This window comes from Balaenoptera physalus (assembly GCF_965194825.1).
Source record: "Balaenoptera physalus genome assembly, chromosome: 5".
Lineage (NCBI taxonomy): Eukaryota > Metazoa > Chordata > Mammalia > Artiodactyla > Balaenopteridae > Balaenoptera > Balaenoptera physalus.
In genome coordinates this window covers 74,412,194-74,431,680 of record NC_138884.1, presented here as the reverse complement: position 1 = coordinate 74,431,680, position 19,487 = coordinate 74,412,194, and the positions used below count along the sequence as shown (strand labels likewise).

Sequence of the window (19,487 nt, the reverse complement as noted above, 5' to 3'; positions counted from 1 at the left end):
GGAACAGCCAGATGGAAGAGATGAATGGGAAAAGGGGCATAGAGCTTCCATGCTTTTGGAGCTTGTCACTCTCCCAGCACCTCCATGTGTTCCCAACTCAGAAGCTCTCCTTACCAGTTCTTTTGGCTTTTTATGGAGGCTTCATCACATAGTCGTGATCAATTAAATCACTGGCCATGGGTGACTGAACTCAGCCTCCAACCCTTCGCCCCTCCCCGAGAGCTTGGGGGTGGGACTAAAAGTTCTAACCCTCTAATCACATGATTGGTTCTATTGGCAACCAACCTCCATCTTCAGGTGCTTTCCAAAAGTTACCTCATTAGCAGAACAAAAGACACCTTTATGCTCTCATCACTTAGGGAACTGCAAGGGTTTTAGTTCTGTGCCAGAAACAGGGACAAAGACCAAATATGTATTTCTTACTTGTACATCACAATATCACAGTCTTTTTTCCCACAGAAAAGCCGACGCTTCAGAGCAGACACTCTTTAGACGGCTCCAAACTTGCGGAGAAAGTTGAAACCGCGCAGCCACTGTGGATAACGTTGGCACTGCAAAAGCAGAAGGGGTTTCGGGAGCAGCAAGCGACTCGAGAGGAGAGGAAGCAAGCCAGGGAGGCCAAACAGGCAGAAAAGCTCTCCAAAGAAAACGTAAGTAGCTTAGTCTTCAGCTTTAACTTTGTTTTCCTGAGCTTGGCTCTCTTTTTGGCTGCGCTGCGCAGCTTGCGGGATCTTAGTTCCCCAACCACGGACTGAACCTGGGCCCCGGCAGTGAAAGGGCCGAGTCCTAACCACTGGACCGCCAGGGAATTCCTGAGCTTGGCTCTTTTAGTTCACAGGATTTAAGACAACAACAATAACAAAACAAGGCTAGCTGAGAGTGGTGGAGAATACGTAGACAGTAGAGCAATAAATAAGCTGACCACTGTTAAGACAAGGAGGCGTTTCAGGTTAGAAATTTGGTTTCCTTATGCTCTCAGGTTAGCCTGATTTGGCAAAATCCGCTCACACAAGTTATATGAGAAATACAAAAAGCATTTTATTTGAGCAGTGAGTCGAGAGGAAATTAGGAATCTTGCTCTGTGGCCCTGACGGTATAGTTAATTTGAAGGGCTCTTCTGGGAAAGTATGTGGCGTCCCCTCTTCAGGACATTTGCACTGAGCGGCTCCGTGGTTGAGCACACACTGCTCCCCCGTGCAGTCCGGCCCCTCCTCTGGGAGCAGAGAACGGGGGCTGGCCAATGGAAGCCTCCAAGGCCTTGCCTTGCATGGTCAGTCTTCCCCTGACTTCCTGTGTCCACCCAGGTCAGTGTCAGCCCGCAGCCTGGAAGCAGCAGTGTCAGCAGAGCTGGTTCCCTGCACAAGTCCACCGCTCAGCCGGAAGAGAAGAAGCCAGAGACAGCAGCGTCCAGGCTCGAGCGCCGAGAACAGCTGAAAAAGGCCAACACTCTTCCTACATCTGTGACAGGTAGAGAACAGGTCCATTTCTATTTAACCGTACTTAAAGGTTTTTCTTCTTAGGGTGTGTTTTATTTCCTCTAGCGTCATAACTAGCACAGCATTTTAGGCATTTCAGAGCACAAGCTGTCTCACGACCCCATTCATCAACTCTGACACTGATAAAGCTCCTCTGATAAAGATCATCAGAAACTCACCCACTATCAGTGGTGTGATGATAAACGTTTAACAATCAGTTCTTCAGGGAGTGGAGAGACCTCTGATTTGTAGTATTTGCTGTGGTGTAAATACTCCCAACCATGGCTAGTTTCAAGCTACTAACGTGATATCAAGTGACTCGTTAAATTCCTGAACCTTTAACAAGGTGATATGAGCCCTCTCCAACTCCACTGCCTGTAGTCCAACAAAATTAGGTTTATTAACTTCCTGCAGCAAGGAAGACTGCACACCATAAGAACCTTCTAAACAAAACAAGAGATAAGATTATATTAGGATTCAGGGGAAAGGGTGAATTTTAGGTAAAATTTAAATGAAGCAGTGGCTCAAAGCAAAGTAGTTGATATCAAGCCTGAGCTGAAAAGTGGACTCAGGAGCCTGTTTCCTTTGACACCACAAACTTAAGGTAAATGTGAGGAAGCTGTATTGGAAAACCCCTACCTGGAGCTCTGCTCCAGCTAGAAATGGAGATTGTCTCTCTGAATCATGGTCATCCAAGTGGCTCAGATGCTCCAGGCAAAAGTGGGGTGGTCCCTTCTCACTGATGTGATTTCAGACAGCAAATTTCTGACCCAGGTGTGACTTTACAGAGCAAGGTTGTTGTGCTCTAAGTCCTTGATGTTAATTAACAGCAGCAGTGTTTATATGTTCATGACACAGGAGATGCATGCACATTAAAAAAAAAACAACTCTTTATTCTGTTAAAAGATAAAATGATCCAATAATGTTTATAACTATTTCCTTGTTACACATCACTTGGAGGATGGAGAGTCTGAAAGAGCTTCCTCTCAGGGGTTATTAGGGCATCTGTTTTCCCCACTAGGCAGCCCTGTTCCTTGGAGGACACCCAACTTCTGGACCCAAGATTTTTTTATGCCTTGGATACCTGCTAGCTGAGGTCTGGAAATGTAAAGAGGTCTCACTATTAAAGCTATATTTACTATTTGGTGAGGAGAAAAAACCTCTATATTTGAAAACAACTTTGGAGCATTTTCTCAAGAACCTCCAAGGGCATTATTTCGTTTGATCTTATACCCAGGAATTAAGGATTCTAAACATCATATTGGTGTGTGTCAAGAGAGAATTCTTGCCGAACAGTGAAAGCTCCAAAGTCAGAGATCAACCTTTGTCTGCCTGATTTCTTAGAAGCACCAAAGGGTTAGTGCAATTCAGAGCTGGCTCCACCTTAATAAAGCAAGCCTTCTTCTGAAGTTTTTGTCTTTTCAGTATTTTGTAGGCCATTGCCTACAATAAGAAAGACCCAAAGATAAGATGGGAACGCTCACCACACAAAGCCTCTAAGGTCTGATAAATAGTGATGGGATGCAAAGGAACTGTTAGACGAGTCTGAGTGACACGAGCTGGCAGGATCCATGGGCCTCAGAGGGAGGAGGGACCCAGGGCACGCCTGGTAGAGGAGGTAGCTTTTAACCTCACCAGCTAACAGGTTCAAACTTCAAACTACTTGGTTTAAGCTTTTTCTTCATGAAATTGACTGGCTGTATGCCTAGAATCACAGAATTTACCTCTTATTATTATCACACAGGCATAGCTTCTGTGCACAGAGAAAATTAGGTTTCTAGACATTCTCTGAAATTAGCATCGACTGCACTGTGATCACCGTAATTCTGTATGGAACAGTTATGATCACGTAGCTTTCTTTCTCTAACTCTTCTCGCCAGAGATACCCAGTGTTTCACTGGGTTTTCCTTTCTGAATCTCATACTTCTGCTAAATCAAAATGTGGCTCTGACTTATTCCTTTCTCCTTTTCCTTCAAAATGCAATCTAGTGGAGATCTCTGATTCGGCTCCCCCAGCACCACTGGTGAAAGAAGTCACAAAGAGATTCTCTACCCCAGACGCTGCCCCCGTGTCAACAGAACCAGCCTGGCTGGCTTTGGCCAAAAGGAAAGCCAAGGCCTGGAGCGACTGTCCACAGATTATTAAGTAAAGAGTGACTCTTATCCATTCCTATTGCCAGTTATTGGCTCTTCTCTTGCCCTTTTTATTTATTTATTTTTTATATGAGGTAAAGAAAGAAACGAAGCTAGGGAAAAGCAGCATGTTTTATGGGCTCTAAAATAATGTTTAGAAACTGAACTGGTGGTGTTCCTTGTAAAGAGTGTATTTGCACAACCCTAGGTCCTGGTGCCTTGAGCTCCTCCTAGTTCTAAAGAGAAAATTCCGTCCTAGGGACCACATGAAGCAAAATCTCCAGACTGAGAACTTCTCACGAGAGCCTGCCACACCCATTCCATGGCCCTTCCACACACATACACCCACACACCATTCGGAACATGTACTTTTGCCAATCTTTGTAATAGTTTTCTTGATTCTGTACTCCTGTTTCTTTTTTCCAAACCATTTACCATGTGCTTGGGGATTTCTACCCTTTTCTATAGTGATAGTGAAAGGATCTTATATAAACAAAAGAGGAGTGCCCATTCGCCTGAATGCAGTGAGTAACTGGGAATTGCAAGTAAAAGTCTGGCTCCCAACTCTTTGCCCATGTCTGCTTCTCATGATTTTGCCCCAACAGGAAACTGTAACAAACAAAGACAGCGAGTCCATTGACTCTTCTACTGCACTGTTGAGCTACAGGCCCCGTTATACCACAACTCTCCTCAAGGACATGTTAACCATTTGGCCCAGCTGGCTCCTAGGGAATATTTTTATTTAAAATGATTTAAAAAGAAAAAAGAAGCTACAAATTCTCTGTCTCTGAGAATCCCCGTCTAGTGCAGTTGTTCTTAAGAAGTTCAGGCTCCATCCCAGACCTACTCAATCATCAGAGATCCTGTGAGGATGGGGCCAGATGTGTATATTCTGGTAAAAACTCTTCAGATGACTTCTGGTATATCACAGAGGTTGAGAAGCGTGGGACACACTGCTTCTAGTGTAATCTAGTTTTTAAAACTCTGAAGGGGAGGGTCATTTCACCCAAAGCAGCAAAGGTGAGACAGGAAAAATAATAAAACAACCCCCTAAACCAGCCATTTATTACAGGGCATAAAAGAGTCTATTGACATTACATGTCTCTGAAAATCTTTTAAATCTTTAGGGAAAGTTAACAGTAAGACAAGATTTGAAGCCTTTGTACTAAGGACTTCCCGTGGGAAGTTTCTTTCTTTACCATAATCAAGTAATTCATATTTAGAGTCAAATGTTCAATAGCATTTATAATGTAGAGCATTCACCTTGCTACCTTTAAAAACATCTCAGAGTTTTAAGTGGCCTTGTTGTTATACACGTGATTAAAAAAAAAGGACTTGGCAATTTAAAAGCCACATATATTCACTTTTATTTCCCTAAATTTGCTTTACATGACACACAGACAGACATACAGCAAACCCACATATTGCTGGTACTAACCTACATTTCGTGGTGTTGGCATATTACCTTTTTCTTCAATCCTGACTTCAAAATCTAAGTACAAATCCTTTGCCTAGTGCAGCAGGGGAAGGAATTACATCCTTTTTTCCTCTCCTACAAAAACACATTAGTATTTTATTAGTGTCATTTTCCTCTATGCTTACTCAATAGACAGACAGTGTGCTGTTACACTATTATGTACCTTAAAGAAAGGATGACAGCAAAGTTGTTTACCATATACAAGGCATTTTCTTTCTGGAAATGATGGCTCAGCCTCATGGTAGCAGCTGGCATGTGTGGTGAAGTGGATAGTTGTACTTTTGCAAGTTGGAGTTAATATTATATATAGTGGACCTTCAGACTGTTAAGAATCAATGGAACGTTAATTTTTTTTATGGCTATGAGAAGCAATTAATATTCCACTGCATGTTTTCCACAGTAATGTTCATTTCTAAATCAAATATGTAGACATTTGTTAGTTTCAATGATTTCCTCACTAATATAACACTTCTTAATAGGAATCTTTCCACCTAGAGCCCTGGAATTATACTGCTACATTAATTCTTCTGCATTGTCTTTTTCTGTCATCCTGTCAGCTTTGAATAATATCACAGTAATGGCAGAGAACAGGTGAATAAATCAGATCATTAACAAAGAATGGTAGACAAGTCAACTCTGTACTGGCTTACCTACCACTGATCCCATACAAAGGAGGAGAAATACCTCAGTTAAAAAATTTCCATCAAAATCTTTTTAAGAGTATACTGAGGAAAGTATACTGGAAGTAAGTCATAGCACTTACTTCCAACAACTTCTAAAGGCTACATGTTTAATATTTCATGTAAAAATTACTCCTACTTTGCACTAAATACCAATGAAGTGTTATTTTGCTTTAGTTGTGTTGCAGTCTTTTCTCTGACCAACAAACTACGGGGGAAATTCTATAAAGCATATAAAAACTTCAAAACTTAAAAGAAATGAATGATTGCTAGTTAAATACACAAGCTTTTTTTTTTTTAATTTAAACAAACATACACTTCTCCTGGCAAGGTTATAGATGATTAACCTCTGTTCATAAGACATATTACAGAACTAGAGGTTTTTTCTTTACTTTTTTAATTTTTCAAGTGCAATTGTTTCTTATATATTAATTACTATTAAATTATCATTTTAGCCAGTTATTAGCAAATTGTAGTATGTATTCATTGTCTCTTCTTGTGATGTTTAGTTTTAATTGCTTATTTTAAAGCAGAAACATTAGAGTTACAAGTGTCTTGCAATATTTTTATCAACAATAAAATGAAGTAGAGACTTAACAATAAAAATACCTTAGTGTGATTTTATTATTATTTTGAGATTTTGGTTGTATAAAGTTTTAATGTAAAATGTCCATTATTGAAGGAAAAAGATCTTTCAATAAAAAATACCCACAAGATCTTTGGCACTGATGGAATTTCAAGCTGAAGTTTTTACTGATTTCAATGACCATCTATAGAAAGCTTGTATTTATACAGCTTTTGTTGAGAAAGAAAAATTTCAAGGCATTTTATATGGTACCTTATTATACTTTTAACTAGATGTTTTCGGAGAAAAATAATGATTAGGGACAAATAAAATGTTTATCTCAATCCTAAATTGGAACTGAATGGTCTGGCATCTCAGACAAAATGATCCTACAACCTCTTTACTCAAAGCGTGGGCCATGGAACAACAGCATGGGCACAAGCCAAGAGCATGTGAGAAACGCAGCTTAGGGCCACAGACCAGACCTACTGACTCACAAGGCCAGACAAGGGCAAAGTGAGTGACGTGAGCAAGGCACTTGCCTTCAGTGTCAAAAAACCAAGTAATTAAGAGGAATGCTATTTTAATGCAATATTTTAAAAATCAAGGTTAACGCAAATTCCATGATGAACAAATACCAAAATTTTAAATAAAGACAGGTCAGTATTACTGATTTTTCCTTTTGCCTCAGTCTCCAGTGTGGCTAAGCTAAGCCCCCCTCCTTCCAGCCCTCTCAATTGGAATGTGCATTTAGCAAGAGCTCCAGGTGGTTAATACATTAAAGACGAATCCGCACGGGTCTAAAACCTGGCAGAAGATATGTTCTTTTGGGCCAGCCATGGCCTCAATCCCCTTTCTGTGTTTGCGGAAATCTCTACCTTGTGGGTCTTGGTAGAGGGCAGCACTCACCTTCTACCACAGCTGAAATGCCTGTTAGGTGCCTTCCTATACTCTCTCGTGGGCATAACAACATGTTTCACTTCAAATTGGAAGGGACTGTGGTTTGGGAGCAACTGACCAAAAGATGGGACTGTGAGGAAGTCTGGCAGTGGTAGGAAACAGTGTCCAGCATTAGTGGGGTCAGCCATAAGGTAAGCATTTAGAGCCTCAAGGACAGCAGCTGTCTTCTGGCCGAAATGATATTTCAGGCATTCATTGTTTCTGGCTGTATATAGCTCTAGCCCTCTCTGTAATTCTGCAAGAGACTCAATATTCTTTTAAAAATTCATTCTGGAGGCCAAGACAGTGGAATAGAAAGACCCTGAGCTCACCTTCTTTCATGGGCACACCAAAATCACAACTATTTGCAGAATAACCTTTGATGAAAAATACCAGAACCTTCCAGAAAAGATCTTCTACAACTAAAGACATAAAGAAGGAAACACAGCAAGATGGGTAGAAGGGTAGGATTTGCGATATAGTCAAGTCCCATACCCCTGGAAGGAAGACCCAAATATAGGAGAATAACTACATTGCAGAGGTTCTCCCAAAGCACTATGAGGTCTGAGCCCCACATCGGGCTCCCCAGCCCAGGGGTCCTGCACCAGGAAGACAAGCCTCCAGAGCATTTTGCTTTGAAGGCCAGTCAGGTTTACTTTCAGGAGTCCCAGAGGGCTGGGGGAAAGAGAGACTTCATTCTTAAAGGGCACACACAAAATCTCACATGCTCCAGGACCCAGGGCAAAAGCAGTCATTTGATAAAAGCCTGGATTAGACCTACCTGCTGATCTTGGAGAGTCTTCTAAAGAGGCAGGAAGCAGCTGCAGCTCACCCTGAGGACGTAGACACTGGCGGCAGCCATTCTTGGGAGTTCCTTCTACCACGTGGACATTGGTGTTGGCAAGGGCCATTGTCGAATCCTCCCTTTGGTTTTTAGCCCCAAGACCCAGCCCTGCCCTGGCCGTGCTGTCCAGGCAGCCAGTTCTAGCCTCTGGACCAGCCTCAGCCACCAGAGGGCAGACACCAGATGCAAGAAAATCACAGGCTTCCCTGGTGGCGCAGTAGTTGGGAGTCTGCCTGCCAATGCAGGGGACACAGGTTCGAGCCCTGGTCTGGGAGGATCCCACATGCCGTGGAGCAACTGGGCCCGTGAGCCGCACCTGCTGAGCCTGCGCGTCTGGAGCCTGTGCTCCACAACGGGAGAGGCCCGCGCACCGCGATGAAGAGTGGCCCCCACTCGCCACAACTGGAGAAAGCCCTCACACAGAAACGAAGCCCCAACACAGCCAAAAATAAATATAAATAAATAAATAAATAATTTAAAAAAGCTTTAGTCTCCAAAAAAAAAAAAAGAAAACCACATTCCCACAGGCTGCAGATGCATCCAGCCCATCAGTAGGCCAGACCATGTCCTGGGACTATCTGGGCCTGGGGCCTGGCCCTGGCCACTAGCAGGCCAACATAAGCTCTGGGACATCCCAAACCCCATACCCAACTGTGTCAGGAACAGCCCCTCCTCCTTCCCCCCAGCGATCTGACAACAGCTCTGGGACCATTGGCCTTGCATCCAGACTCCAGGACCTGGCTCTGCCTGCCAGTAGACCAGCACTAACCCCAGGACTTGGCTTCACCCACCATAGGATGGGCAACAGCCCTGGTGTCTTCTAAACCCTGACTCCACCCACCAATGAGCCAGCACTAGCCCTGGGGCCCCTGGGGTTCTGCAGTCAGCCACCTTGTGACCTGGTCATACCAACCAGTGGCCAGCAGCCTCTGCAAAGGGCAGGGCTTAGCAACCAACCTGAACAGGGGCCAACCAAGCCTACCAGACGGCCCACATAGTTAGCTCACCACAACAGAAGGACCCACACAGCCCTCATAGCAGGAAACCACCAGAGCATATAGCTTGGGTGATAAGAGGGGAATGCACTGCTGGGACACATAGGTCGTCGCCTACAGGAGGCCACTTCTCCAAGGTCAGGAAACATAACCAACCTACCAGAAACATAAAAATGCAAACAGCAACTTAGGCAAAATGAGGCAACAGAGGAACATGTTCTAGATGAAGGAACAAGATAAAACCCCACAAGAAAAACAAAATGAAGTGGAGGTAGGCAAATACCCAAGAAAGAGCTCAGGGCAGTGATTGTAAAGATGATCAGAGAACTTGGGAAAAGAATGGATACACAGAGTAAAAATTAAAAGTTTTTAACAAAGAGCTAGAAAATATAAAGAATAACCAAACATATGAAGAACATGATAACTGAAATTAAAAATACACTAGAAGGATCAACAGTAGACTAAATGATACAGAGAAACAGATCAGTGAGCTGGAAGACAGAGTAGTGGAAATCATTGATGCTGAACAGAAAAAAGAAAGGAAAGAAATGAGGACAGTATAAGAGACCTCTGGGACAACATTGAGTGCACTAATATTCTCATTATAGGGGTCCCACAAGGAGAAGAGGGACAGAAAGGGACTGAGAACATATCTGAGACATAATAACTGAAAACTTCCCTAACCTGGGAAAGGAAACAGACATCCAAGTCCAGGAAGCACAGAGAGTCCCATACAAGATTAACCCAAAGAGGAATACACTAAAATATGCTGTAATTAAAATGTCAAAAATTAAAGACAGAGACAATATTAAAAGCAGCCAAGGGAAAACAACAAATAACATAGAAGGGAACTCCCATAAAGCTATCGGCTGACTTTTCATCAAAAACTCTGCAGGCCAGAAGGGCAACATATTTAAAGTGATGAAAGGAAAAAACCCAAAACCAGGAATACTCCCAGCAAGGCTCTCATTCAGATTTGATGGAAAGATCAAAATCTTTACAGACTAGCAAAAACTAAGAGTTCAGCACCACCACACTTACAAGAAATATTTAAGGAACTTCTCAACGAAAAAGAAAAGGCCACAACTAGATAAATGAAAATTATGAAATGAAAAAACTCGTTGGTAAAGGCAAACATACAGTAAAGGTAGGAAATCATCCATGCACAAAGCTAGCAGGGAGGTTAAAAGAGTAGTAAAATCATCTATATCTAAAATAAGCAGTTAAGGGATAAACAAAACAATTAGAGGTAAAATATGATACCAAAAATAATAATTGTGAGGGGAGGAGAATACAAATGCAGGATTGTTAAAATGTATTTGAAATTAAGAGATCAACAACATAAAACAATCATGTATAAATACAGATTACTATATAAATACCTCATGGTAACTACAAGCCAAAAATCTATAATAGATACACAAAAGAAGAGAAAAGGAATCCAAACATAACACTAAAGATAGTCATCAAATCACAAGAGAACAAAAGAAGGAACAAAAAAGCCCTACAAAAAACCCTGAAATAATTAACAAAATGGCAATTAGAACATACATATAATTACTTTAAATGTAAACGGACTAAATGCTCCAATCAAAAGACACAGAGTGGCTGAATGGATTAAAAAATAAATAAAAAGACCCATATATATCCCACCTTCCTGCCTACAGGAGACTCACTTCAGATCTAAAGACATACACAGATTGAAAGTGAAGAGATGCAAAAGGTATTGAACACAAATGGAAATCAAAAGAAAGCCAGGGTAAGTAGCAATACTTATATATGATAAAATAGATGTTACAATAAAGACTGTTGGAAGAGACAAAGAAGGACACTACATAATGATCAAGGGATCAATTCAAGAAGACATAACAATTGTAAATATATAAACACCAACATAGGAACACCAAAATACATAAAGCAAATACCAGCAGACATAAAGGGAGAGATCAACAGTAACACAATAATAGTAGGGAACTTTTACACCCCAATTACATCAATGGACAGATCATCCAGACAGAAAATCAGTAAGGAAACACTGTGTCTTAAATGACACATTAGACCAGATAGGACTTAATACATTTAGAACATTCCATCCAATAGCAGCAGAATACATTCTTTTCAAGTGTACATAGAACACTCTCCAGGATAAATCACATGCTAGGCCACAAAACAAGCCTCAGTAAATTTAAGAAAATTGAAATCATATCAAGCATCTTTTCTGACCACAACACTAGAAGACCAGAAATCAACTACAAGAAAAAAACTGCAAAAACACAAACATGTGGAGGCTAAACAATATGCTACTAAAAAACCAATGGATCACTGAAGAAATCAAAGAGGAAATTTTAAAATACCTGGAGACAAATGAAAATGAAAAACAATGATCCAAAATCTATGGGACACAGCAAAAGCAGTTCTAAGAGAGAAGTTTATGGCAATACAAGCTTACCTCAGGAAATGAGAAAAAGCTCAAACAACCTAACCTTACATCTAAACTAGAAAAAGAACAAACAAAACCCAAAGTTAGTATAAGGAAAGAAATCATAAAGATCAGAGCAGAAATAAATGAAGGAGACTTAAAAAACAATAAAATGAAACTAAAAGCTGCTTCTCTGAAAAGATTAAAAAAAAATTGATAAACCTTTAGCCAGACTCATCAAGAAAAAAAGAGAGAGGGCCCAAATCAATAAAATCAGAAATGGAAAAGAAGAAGTTACAACTGACACCACAGAAATATGAAAGATCATAAGAGACTACTACAGGGACTTCCCTGGTGGCGCAGTGGTTAAGACTCCCTGCTCCCAGTGCAGGGGGCCTGGGTTCGATCCCTGGTCAGGGAACTAGATCCCATATGCATGCCACAACTAAGAGTTCACATGCTACAACTAAGGAGCCCGTGATCCACAACTAAGGAGCCCATGTGCCACAACTAAGGAGCTGGCGAGCCGCAACTATGGAGGCCACATGCCACAACTAAGGAGCCCATGATCCACAACTAAAGGAGCCCTCCTGCCCCAACTACGACCTGGTGCAACCAAATAAATAAATAATTTTTTTTTAAAAATAATAAAAAATTTTAAATTATGGAAACTAATTTGATAAATAGATCCTTTCTTTGAAAATCTTTTGTTACAATTCTCAGTATAAATGAGTGAATGGTGTATTACATCACAGACTAATTTTTTAACCCACCAAGTATATTCTGATCTTTTTTTCCAGAAGTCTTTTATAAAAAAAACCAAGTAGAACATCTGTAGCCTAATTAAAAGAAACTGCCACTTAACATATTGATGTGTTTTGTTCTAGAATTCCTTTTAAAAGCATTTGTTGCTCCTATAGGAAGTAAAATACGGTTGTTTTCCAATAAAGTGTAATAGACAAGTTTCTTAAACAAAATATAATCTTTAACATAAAATAAGACTATCCACATGCTCCATAATGTAAAATATTTTCAAACATCTCACAGATATATTCTAGCAAGGACTGTACTTCATTATCTTTGATTGCCACCCAATAAATCCAGACAATAAACATAATTATTTCTACATCCAATAATAAGCATTGATTCCCAGACCACAGGAGAAGAGAAAACTTCTCCAGGAAGTTGATACACACTTTGCAACTCTCCACTCTTAGATTCCAAGATCCATAGCTTCCCATCAGTAGATGCTGCTGCCAGCAACATTTCATTGCCACGGTTGTGGTTATGGAAAGCAAATGGTGTTGAATACACCCTTGAAGTAGTTTCAAATTTCCATTGGAGGTGACCTTTCATACTACAACAGTAGATAAAGCAATCATGGGAACCAAAAAATATTTCTTGCTCTGATGCTGAGGTACATGGGGATGAAAAGATTGGTTCATTGGTAGAGAACTGCCAAATCTGAAGGGTGATAAAGGCAAAAATAATTTATTCATCTCATTTCAACAATTCTGTAAAGCTTTTTGAAATTCTTAATAAAATGTGAGAGATGCAGGCTACTGAATGGTAACTATACATAGAGAAAATAATGGCTTTCTCCCAAAAGTAGCACCCTCAGATTAGACCTCTGACCCAATGGTAAAATCTAGCACAAAACCCACCAGTGTCCTTATTACATAAATCACCTCTATGCATAATATTATGAAGTAAAATTCATTTCGAACCCCATTCAAAAGTTATTACTAATATGTTCAGAGACACTTATTTCAAAGAAAAAACTACACAGTTTTCAGTGTATCTTATTAAAAACTGTATCTTATTCTGGTCTCCTAATGGAGGAATAAGGGGGTAAGTAGGCTGAAAGGAAGAGTTTATGTGCAATAATTTAAAGCTTTAAACAAAGAGCTATGAGTTGTGTGTCTACCCTGTAGATGTATACACTGTTTGCTTATTTCAAAGCTACTATAGATTAACCTGTCAGCCATATTTTAAAGAAAACACACAAGGAAGAAAAAGCATAAGTCTAAGATACTGTTTACAAATCCACAGTAATAGCAGTATAGTAAAAGCAAAATAAAAAGAGTGGGTATATTCATGAAATACGATTTGTAATTTCAATTCTGTCCCTGACTTGGACAAAATCACTTTAATCTTTCTTTGGTTCATTCAGAAAAGGTAAAAAAAAGGGGTAATAGCATTTGCTCCTTCTTTTTAGAAATCCAAAGGTGAGAATATATTCAAATTACTTTGTAAATAAAAAATATTAAGTGAACTTAATAAAAGATTTCATCACAGAGTAATTGTCACACAGAACAAAAGAAACTGCTAGGCTATGAGGGGTGAATGTAGAATAAAAAGCACCCAGAGTCAACTCTAGCCAGCAATGGGCTAACTTATGTTGGAGCTAGTACACTCTCAAGTCCACAAAATAATCCCCAAAATCAAAAACACAGAAGTTGTGCCATAGTCACTTATGGGTAAAGAAGTAGAGATTATTATCCCAACGAAAGAAGGAGCCTACCCTGCCGATCATGAAGTTGAAGATGGAACTTCCATACAATGTAAATTGGGTTATGTAACAGATTTAGGTTTTCATAGAAAAAGCAGGAGTTTATTTCAATGTTCACAATCTGAATAGAGGTTATAATAAAATTGGCTAAAAACTGGTAACATTTTTTAAATTGTGAGAGGAGAATGGCAAAAGTAAAACAACGTTTGGATAGAATCTTTTAAATCTATTATAGTGTCATTCTAAAATTTAAATACCCGTGGTTTGACAAATAAAATAGAATTATTTTTCAACACAATGGTTCGAATACTGTTTAAAATTTTACTTCAGTTGTCACCAGCTACTATGCCTTTGAGAAATGTAAGTAAAACAGAACTAGAAATTTTTACCTGTTCTCCAAAGTGAGTAAAGCAGAGAAAATTCCCATCTACACAGCCAATACAAATATACTGTAGGCAACACCGTGGAGAAGAAAAGAGTGGCTTTCCACAGGAATGTTTCCAAACTCTCTTCCCAGTGGCCTGTCATGGGCAAAAGCAATTCACAGCATTTAAATCATTCTACTAATCAACTACCCTTTATAAAATAAACTCATAAACCTCCCAGAGGTAAAGCTATAAACACCAGAAAATGCTATAATGGCATGCTGACATTATAAATGAAGCTAGTACACATATACACAGCTATAAAATTAATGAGTGCTACTTATGAATGCTAAGATAAAAACTTGCAATAAAACCAGGAAAGAAATAACTAGCACATAAACTCCATCCTTAGAATGGACACGAAGTTCTTGACAGGACTGAGAACAGTCTGCCAACTTAAAAACTTGATAGGACTTCCCTGGTGGCACAGTGGTTAAGAATCTGCCTGCCAAAGGAGGGGACACGGGTTCGATCCCTGGTCCGGGAAGATCCCACACGCCACAGAGCAACTAAGCCCGCACGCTGCAACTTCTGAAGCCCACGCCTAGAGCCCGCACTCTGCAACTACTGAAGCCAGAACGCCTAGAGCCCGTGCTCCGCAACAAGCCACCGCAATAAGAAGCCCACGCACCACAATGAAGAGTAGCCCCCGCTCTCTGCCACTAGAGAAAGACCATGCACAGCAATGAAGACCGAACACAGCCAAAAAAATAAAATAAAATAAAAAATTGATAAAAGACATACACAGAACTTAGATTTTTCTCATCTTTCTATACTTCATGTCAGTCATTTTTAATGAATTCTGGTTCAGTAATGTATGGACGATATCTAACTGAAATCTACTTCAAATTTTCAGAATTCAAAGCAAAAATAAAAACTATTAAAGAAAAATAGGTAATAAAATCAATAAATATTCTTTTATGCCTACAGGATTTATAGCCAGTAAAAGTCCTCCCAGTGTAGCAAAATACAAGTGATATGGAATCAGGCTCAAACAAGGAGAAGAAAAAACAGTTCCTCCGCATTTCAACTTCCAAACACACTTCTTTTTCTGCAAATAAGAAAGCAAATTAAAAAAAAAAAAAAGAAAAAGAAAGCAAATTAATTGGTTTCTGCTGGTGATTAACAAAATATACATATCCTGTCCCTCCTGATGTTATGTCTATCTTAGTTAATATAATTTTTATTTTTAGTATAAAAATAATATATACTCACTGTGGAGAATCAAGTTAGTATAAAAAGATGACAAAAGCCAATACCCAGAGATTACCACTGTTACCATTTTAGCATTTTCCCTTGTGATCTTTTTGGTGTATGCACACCCACACACAGCTTAATATGCTTGAGATCATCATTCTGAATATCATACACTTTGTATCTAATTTAGCTCACTTATTTTGTAAAACTCTTTAAATGTTACTTTAATGGATCATATCCCATATGAACACAAAATAATTTCTCTCTCTACCTTATCATTGAAAATCGTCTGGAACTAATTGCTTGGTGTTATGAACAATTTGGAAATAGACATCTTGGTGCATATGTCTGTCCATGTTTCTGATTATTTTGCCAGGATAGATTCCTAGAAGAATTTTACTGAATCAAAGGATATGAAATTGTTACCTATGGTCAAATTGTTTTCCTCGAAGGCTTCACCTCCCACCATTCTCATCAGCATTTAATGCTACCCTCTAATCTAATAACATTTGCTTCTTTATCTCAAAGTTTTAAATTTTCATTCCTTTGATTCTTAAACATATTAAATATTTAAATACATTTACTAGCTATTTTTTCTTTGGGGTCCTGTGCATTTATATCCCTTGTTTATTTTTCTATCTGGACCTTTATATTTTTCTTATTAATTTGTATTTGCTCTTAATTTATACTTATAAATATTTTAACTCTGTCACACTTGTTTCAAAAACTTTTCCCAACTTATTTCTTTTCAATTTTATAATTCTTAAATTTAAAAATTTTATGTAATCAGTTCTTACTGATATTTTTGTGATTCTTCTCTATTGTCAAGATGGCATTCTAAGTTCCTTATATTTCAAAACTCTGAGTAGCAAATTTATTTGTGAAAATTCGGTAAGGAAGTTAAAATTGCCTTAAGATATTATGGCTGTTAATTAACCCCTTAAACTTCCCAGATCACAAACTTGGGAATAGTTAATACCTGCTCCCCTAGTCACCACCACCTGATAGTTTCACACTCTTCTATCTATGCTTATGGTATGAAATTGATGAAGTGAATTCTTACATATATATCTAAAGCATATGCATGCTGGTCATGAGAGCCAATGTAAAAAAGTCCTGTGGTTGGATCCACAGTTGCTGAGCTTTTGACAGCATCCTCAGTAGTAAACATCCAGTATTTTTCTCCACTATTACTCTTCAGAATATAAACCAACCCATTGTAACAGCCTGTTGGGAAACAAAATACAAAAGATGAGATTTAGATATGTCACTGGAAAATAATTATTTGGCTAAAATCATGACAATATATATTCGATGTTCTTCATGTGTACTTAGGCTCTATGTCTGGCTCGATTTACATTTCAGCAAAGCAGCAACCATTTGTGTAAAAAACCTATTTAGTAGGTACACCTTACATTTTAAAAAAAGTACCATAAAGTGCTTCACTACCAGGAAAACAGTGAACATGAGCATGTTGCAGCAGAAAGAGGCTTTGACAGACCTGGATTCAGATCTTGTCGTGGCCATCCTTTGGGCAAATTACCTAGCATCGCTGGGCCTAGATTATCTTTCTGCTGAATGTGGATACATCTACATCAGGGTTACTGTGATAATTAGGATAAATGCCCAGCACATAGTAGGTGTTCCAGAAATGCTAACATTAACAATGACCAAATGTTTATTGACCTTTTACCTTGTGAAGGATACTACTCTAAGAATTTTATATCTATTAACTCATGTAATGCTCACAGAGAAGTGCTACTATATGCACATATATATATATTTTTTATCTTGGAGGTGTTGGGTCTTCGTTGCTGTGCACGGGCTTTCTCTAGTTGCAGGGAGCGGGGGCTACTCTTCCTTGCGGTGCACAGGCTTCTCAATGCAGTGGCTTCTCTTGTTGTGGAGCATGGGCTCTAGGCGTGCGGGCTTCAGTAGTTGTGGCGCATGGGCTCTAGAGCACAGGCTCAGTAGTTGTGGCACACGGGCTTAGTTGCTCCGCTGCATGTGGGATCTTCCCGGACCAGGGATCAAACCTGTGTCCCCTGCATTGGCAGGCGGATTCTTAACCACTGCACCACCAGGGAAGTCCCTGGAGCAGTGGACTCTTGATTGTGGTAGTGGTTACATGATAGTATGTATCTGTCAAAATATAAAACTGTATACTAAAAAGGGTTTTACTGTATATTATATTAATAACAAATATTTAAAGTACTAAGTGATAGTTAACAACACTGAATTGTATATTTGAAAATTGCTGAGAGTGAATCTTAAAAGTTCTCATCACAAGAAAAAAATTGTAACTCTATGAGGTGATGTATGCTAACTAGATTTACTGTGGTAATCATTTTGCAATATACACATATATCAAACATTATATTGTATACCTTAAGCTAATAAAATGTTATATGTCAATTACATCTCAATAAAACTGGAAATTTTTTTAAAAAGAGAAAAAAGTACTAAGTGACCACCATGTGCCAGAGGCTTTGGGTTTAGACACTTGGAATGCAAACAGTAACCTCAATGAGCTGACTTTCATGGATAGGGATTACTCATGATCATTCACATGTATAACTTAAAGTTTCCTGTAGTATAATTTTCAAAATGTAGGTTTTCAATATAGAAGAATCAAACTCAGATTCAAGTAGAGTCTAGCCAGGATAACATAAGTAGGGAGATATATTCCTAAGCACTTAGTCTGAAAAGCTTTGGTAAACAGATGCCATGAGCACTAAAGTAAAACTTGATGTAGTTTGGGGGGTAAAAACAGAGTGGTAGTTGAGGAGACATTATGCCTAGACCCCCATATCTTTGTAAAGTAAAAGTCACCTACACCTTAATGAAACTGAGTAGAAAGTAGTAGCTAATACTTGTTGAAGGTCACAGAGCTGGTAACAGCTTTAGAGCTAGGTTCAAATCCAGAAACTCTGACCTAAGGCCCACACTGTGAATCAGCATGTAGTTAACTATTATTCTTTGAGCACTTAAGTCTGTCCCTAGCAATGTACTAAAGGATTCACAAGCAATCATTTCATTCAATCCTCTCAAAAGCTCTATGATTATTGTGGTAGTTTTAAAATATATCCACAATTTCTTTGATACTCAAAGAGATATTCAACAGGTGAAGCTAATTCCCCTCCCTCTGAGTGTGGGCCAGACTTAATGATGTTCTTCTAATAACAGAATAAAGCACAAATAATGGTATACAACTTTAGACACTAAAAGTACTGCGTTCCTCCTCAATCACTCTCTTGGGTCACTCACTCTGCGGGAAGTTAGCTTCCATGTTGTGAGGGCATTCAAGCAGCCTATGGAGAAGCCCATGTGGCAAGAAACTGAAGCTTCCTGCCAAAAACCAGCAAAAACTGAAGTCTTCTGTTTGCAGCAGTGTGAGTAAGCCAACTTAGAAGCAGATTTTTCCAGCTCGTCAAGCCTTCAGATGGTTGCAGCCACATGAAAAACCCTGAGCCAGAACTTTCAGCTAAACCCCTCCTAAATTCCTGACCCATAGAAACTGTGAGATAATAAATGTTTATTAAAGCAACTATATCCCAATAAATAAATAAATAAATAAATGTTTATTAGTCTAAACCATTAAGTCTGGGGATAATCTGTGATGCAGCACCATGTTTTATTTATTATGCCCATATACTCATAAGAAAAATGAAGTTCTAAGAAGTTCAGCACCTCGTTGAAGGTCACAGAGCTGGTAACAGCTTTAGAGCTAGCTTCAAACCCAGAAACTCTGACCCAAGGCCCACACTGTGAATCAGCATGTAGTTAACTATTATTCTTTGACAGCAACCAAACCTACTATACATAG

At 39.2% G+C, this 19,487-nt stretch overlaps 2 protein-coding genes across 9 annotated transcripts in view; one reads left to right on the top strand and one right to left on the bottom strand.

Moving 5' to 3' along the window:
• Window positions 1–19,487, top strand: part of CRACD (capping protein inhibiting regulator of actin dynamics) — a 384,229-nt gene that overhangs the window by 265,116 nt on the left and 99,626 nt on the right. For 2 of the 3 annotated variants that reach the window (XM_082464423.1, XM_082464424.1), the window contains exons 9-10: window positions 460–650; window positions 1,305–1,467. In XM_082464423.1, coding sequence (XP_082320549.1) covers window positions 460–650; window positions 1,305–1,467 — 354 coding nt within the window. Of the gene's footprint in view, window positions 1–459; window positions 651–1,304; window positions 1,468–3,464; window positions 12,161–19,487 lie in introns of those variants that run through there. The other variant, XM_082464425.1, reaches the window with a different exon arrangement.
• AASDH (aminoadipate-semialdehyde dehydrogenase) overlaps window positions 6,007–19,487 on the bottom strand; it is a 39,678-nt gene continuing 26,197 nt past the window's right edge. For all 6 annotated transcript variants that reach the window (XM_082464453.1, XM_082464451.1, XM_082464450.1 and 3 more), the window contains 4 exons: window positions 16,725–16,888; window positions 15,393–15,515; window positions 14,429–14,560; window positions 6,007–12,991 (listed from right to left, as the gene is read on the bottom strand). In XM_082464453.1, the coding sequence (XP_082320579.1) occupies window positions 12,602–12,991; window positions 14,429–14,560; window positions 15,393–15,515; window positions 16,725–16,888 (809 nt within the window). In that variant the 3' untranslated portion in view covers window positions 6,007–12,601. The remainder of the gene's footprint in view (window positions 12,992–14,428; window positions 14,561–15,392; window positions 15,516–16,724; window positions 16,889–19,487) is intronic.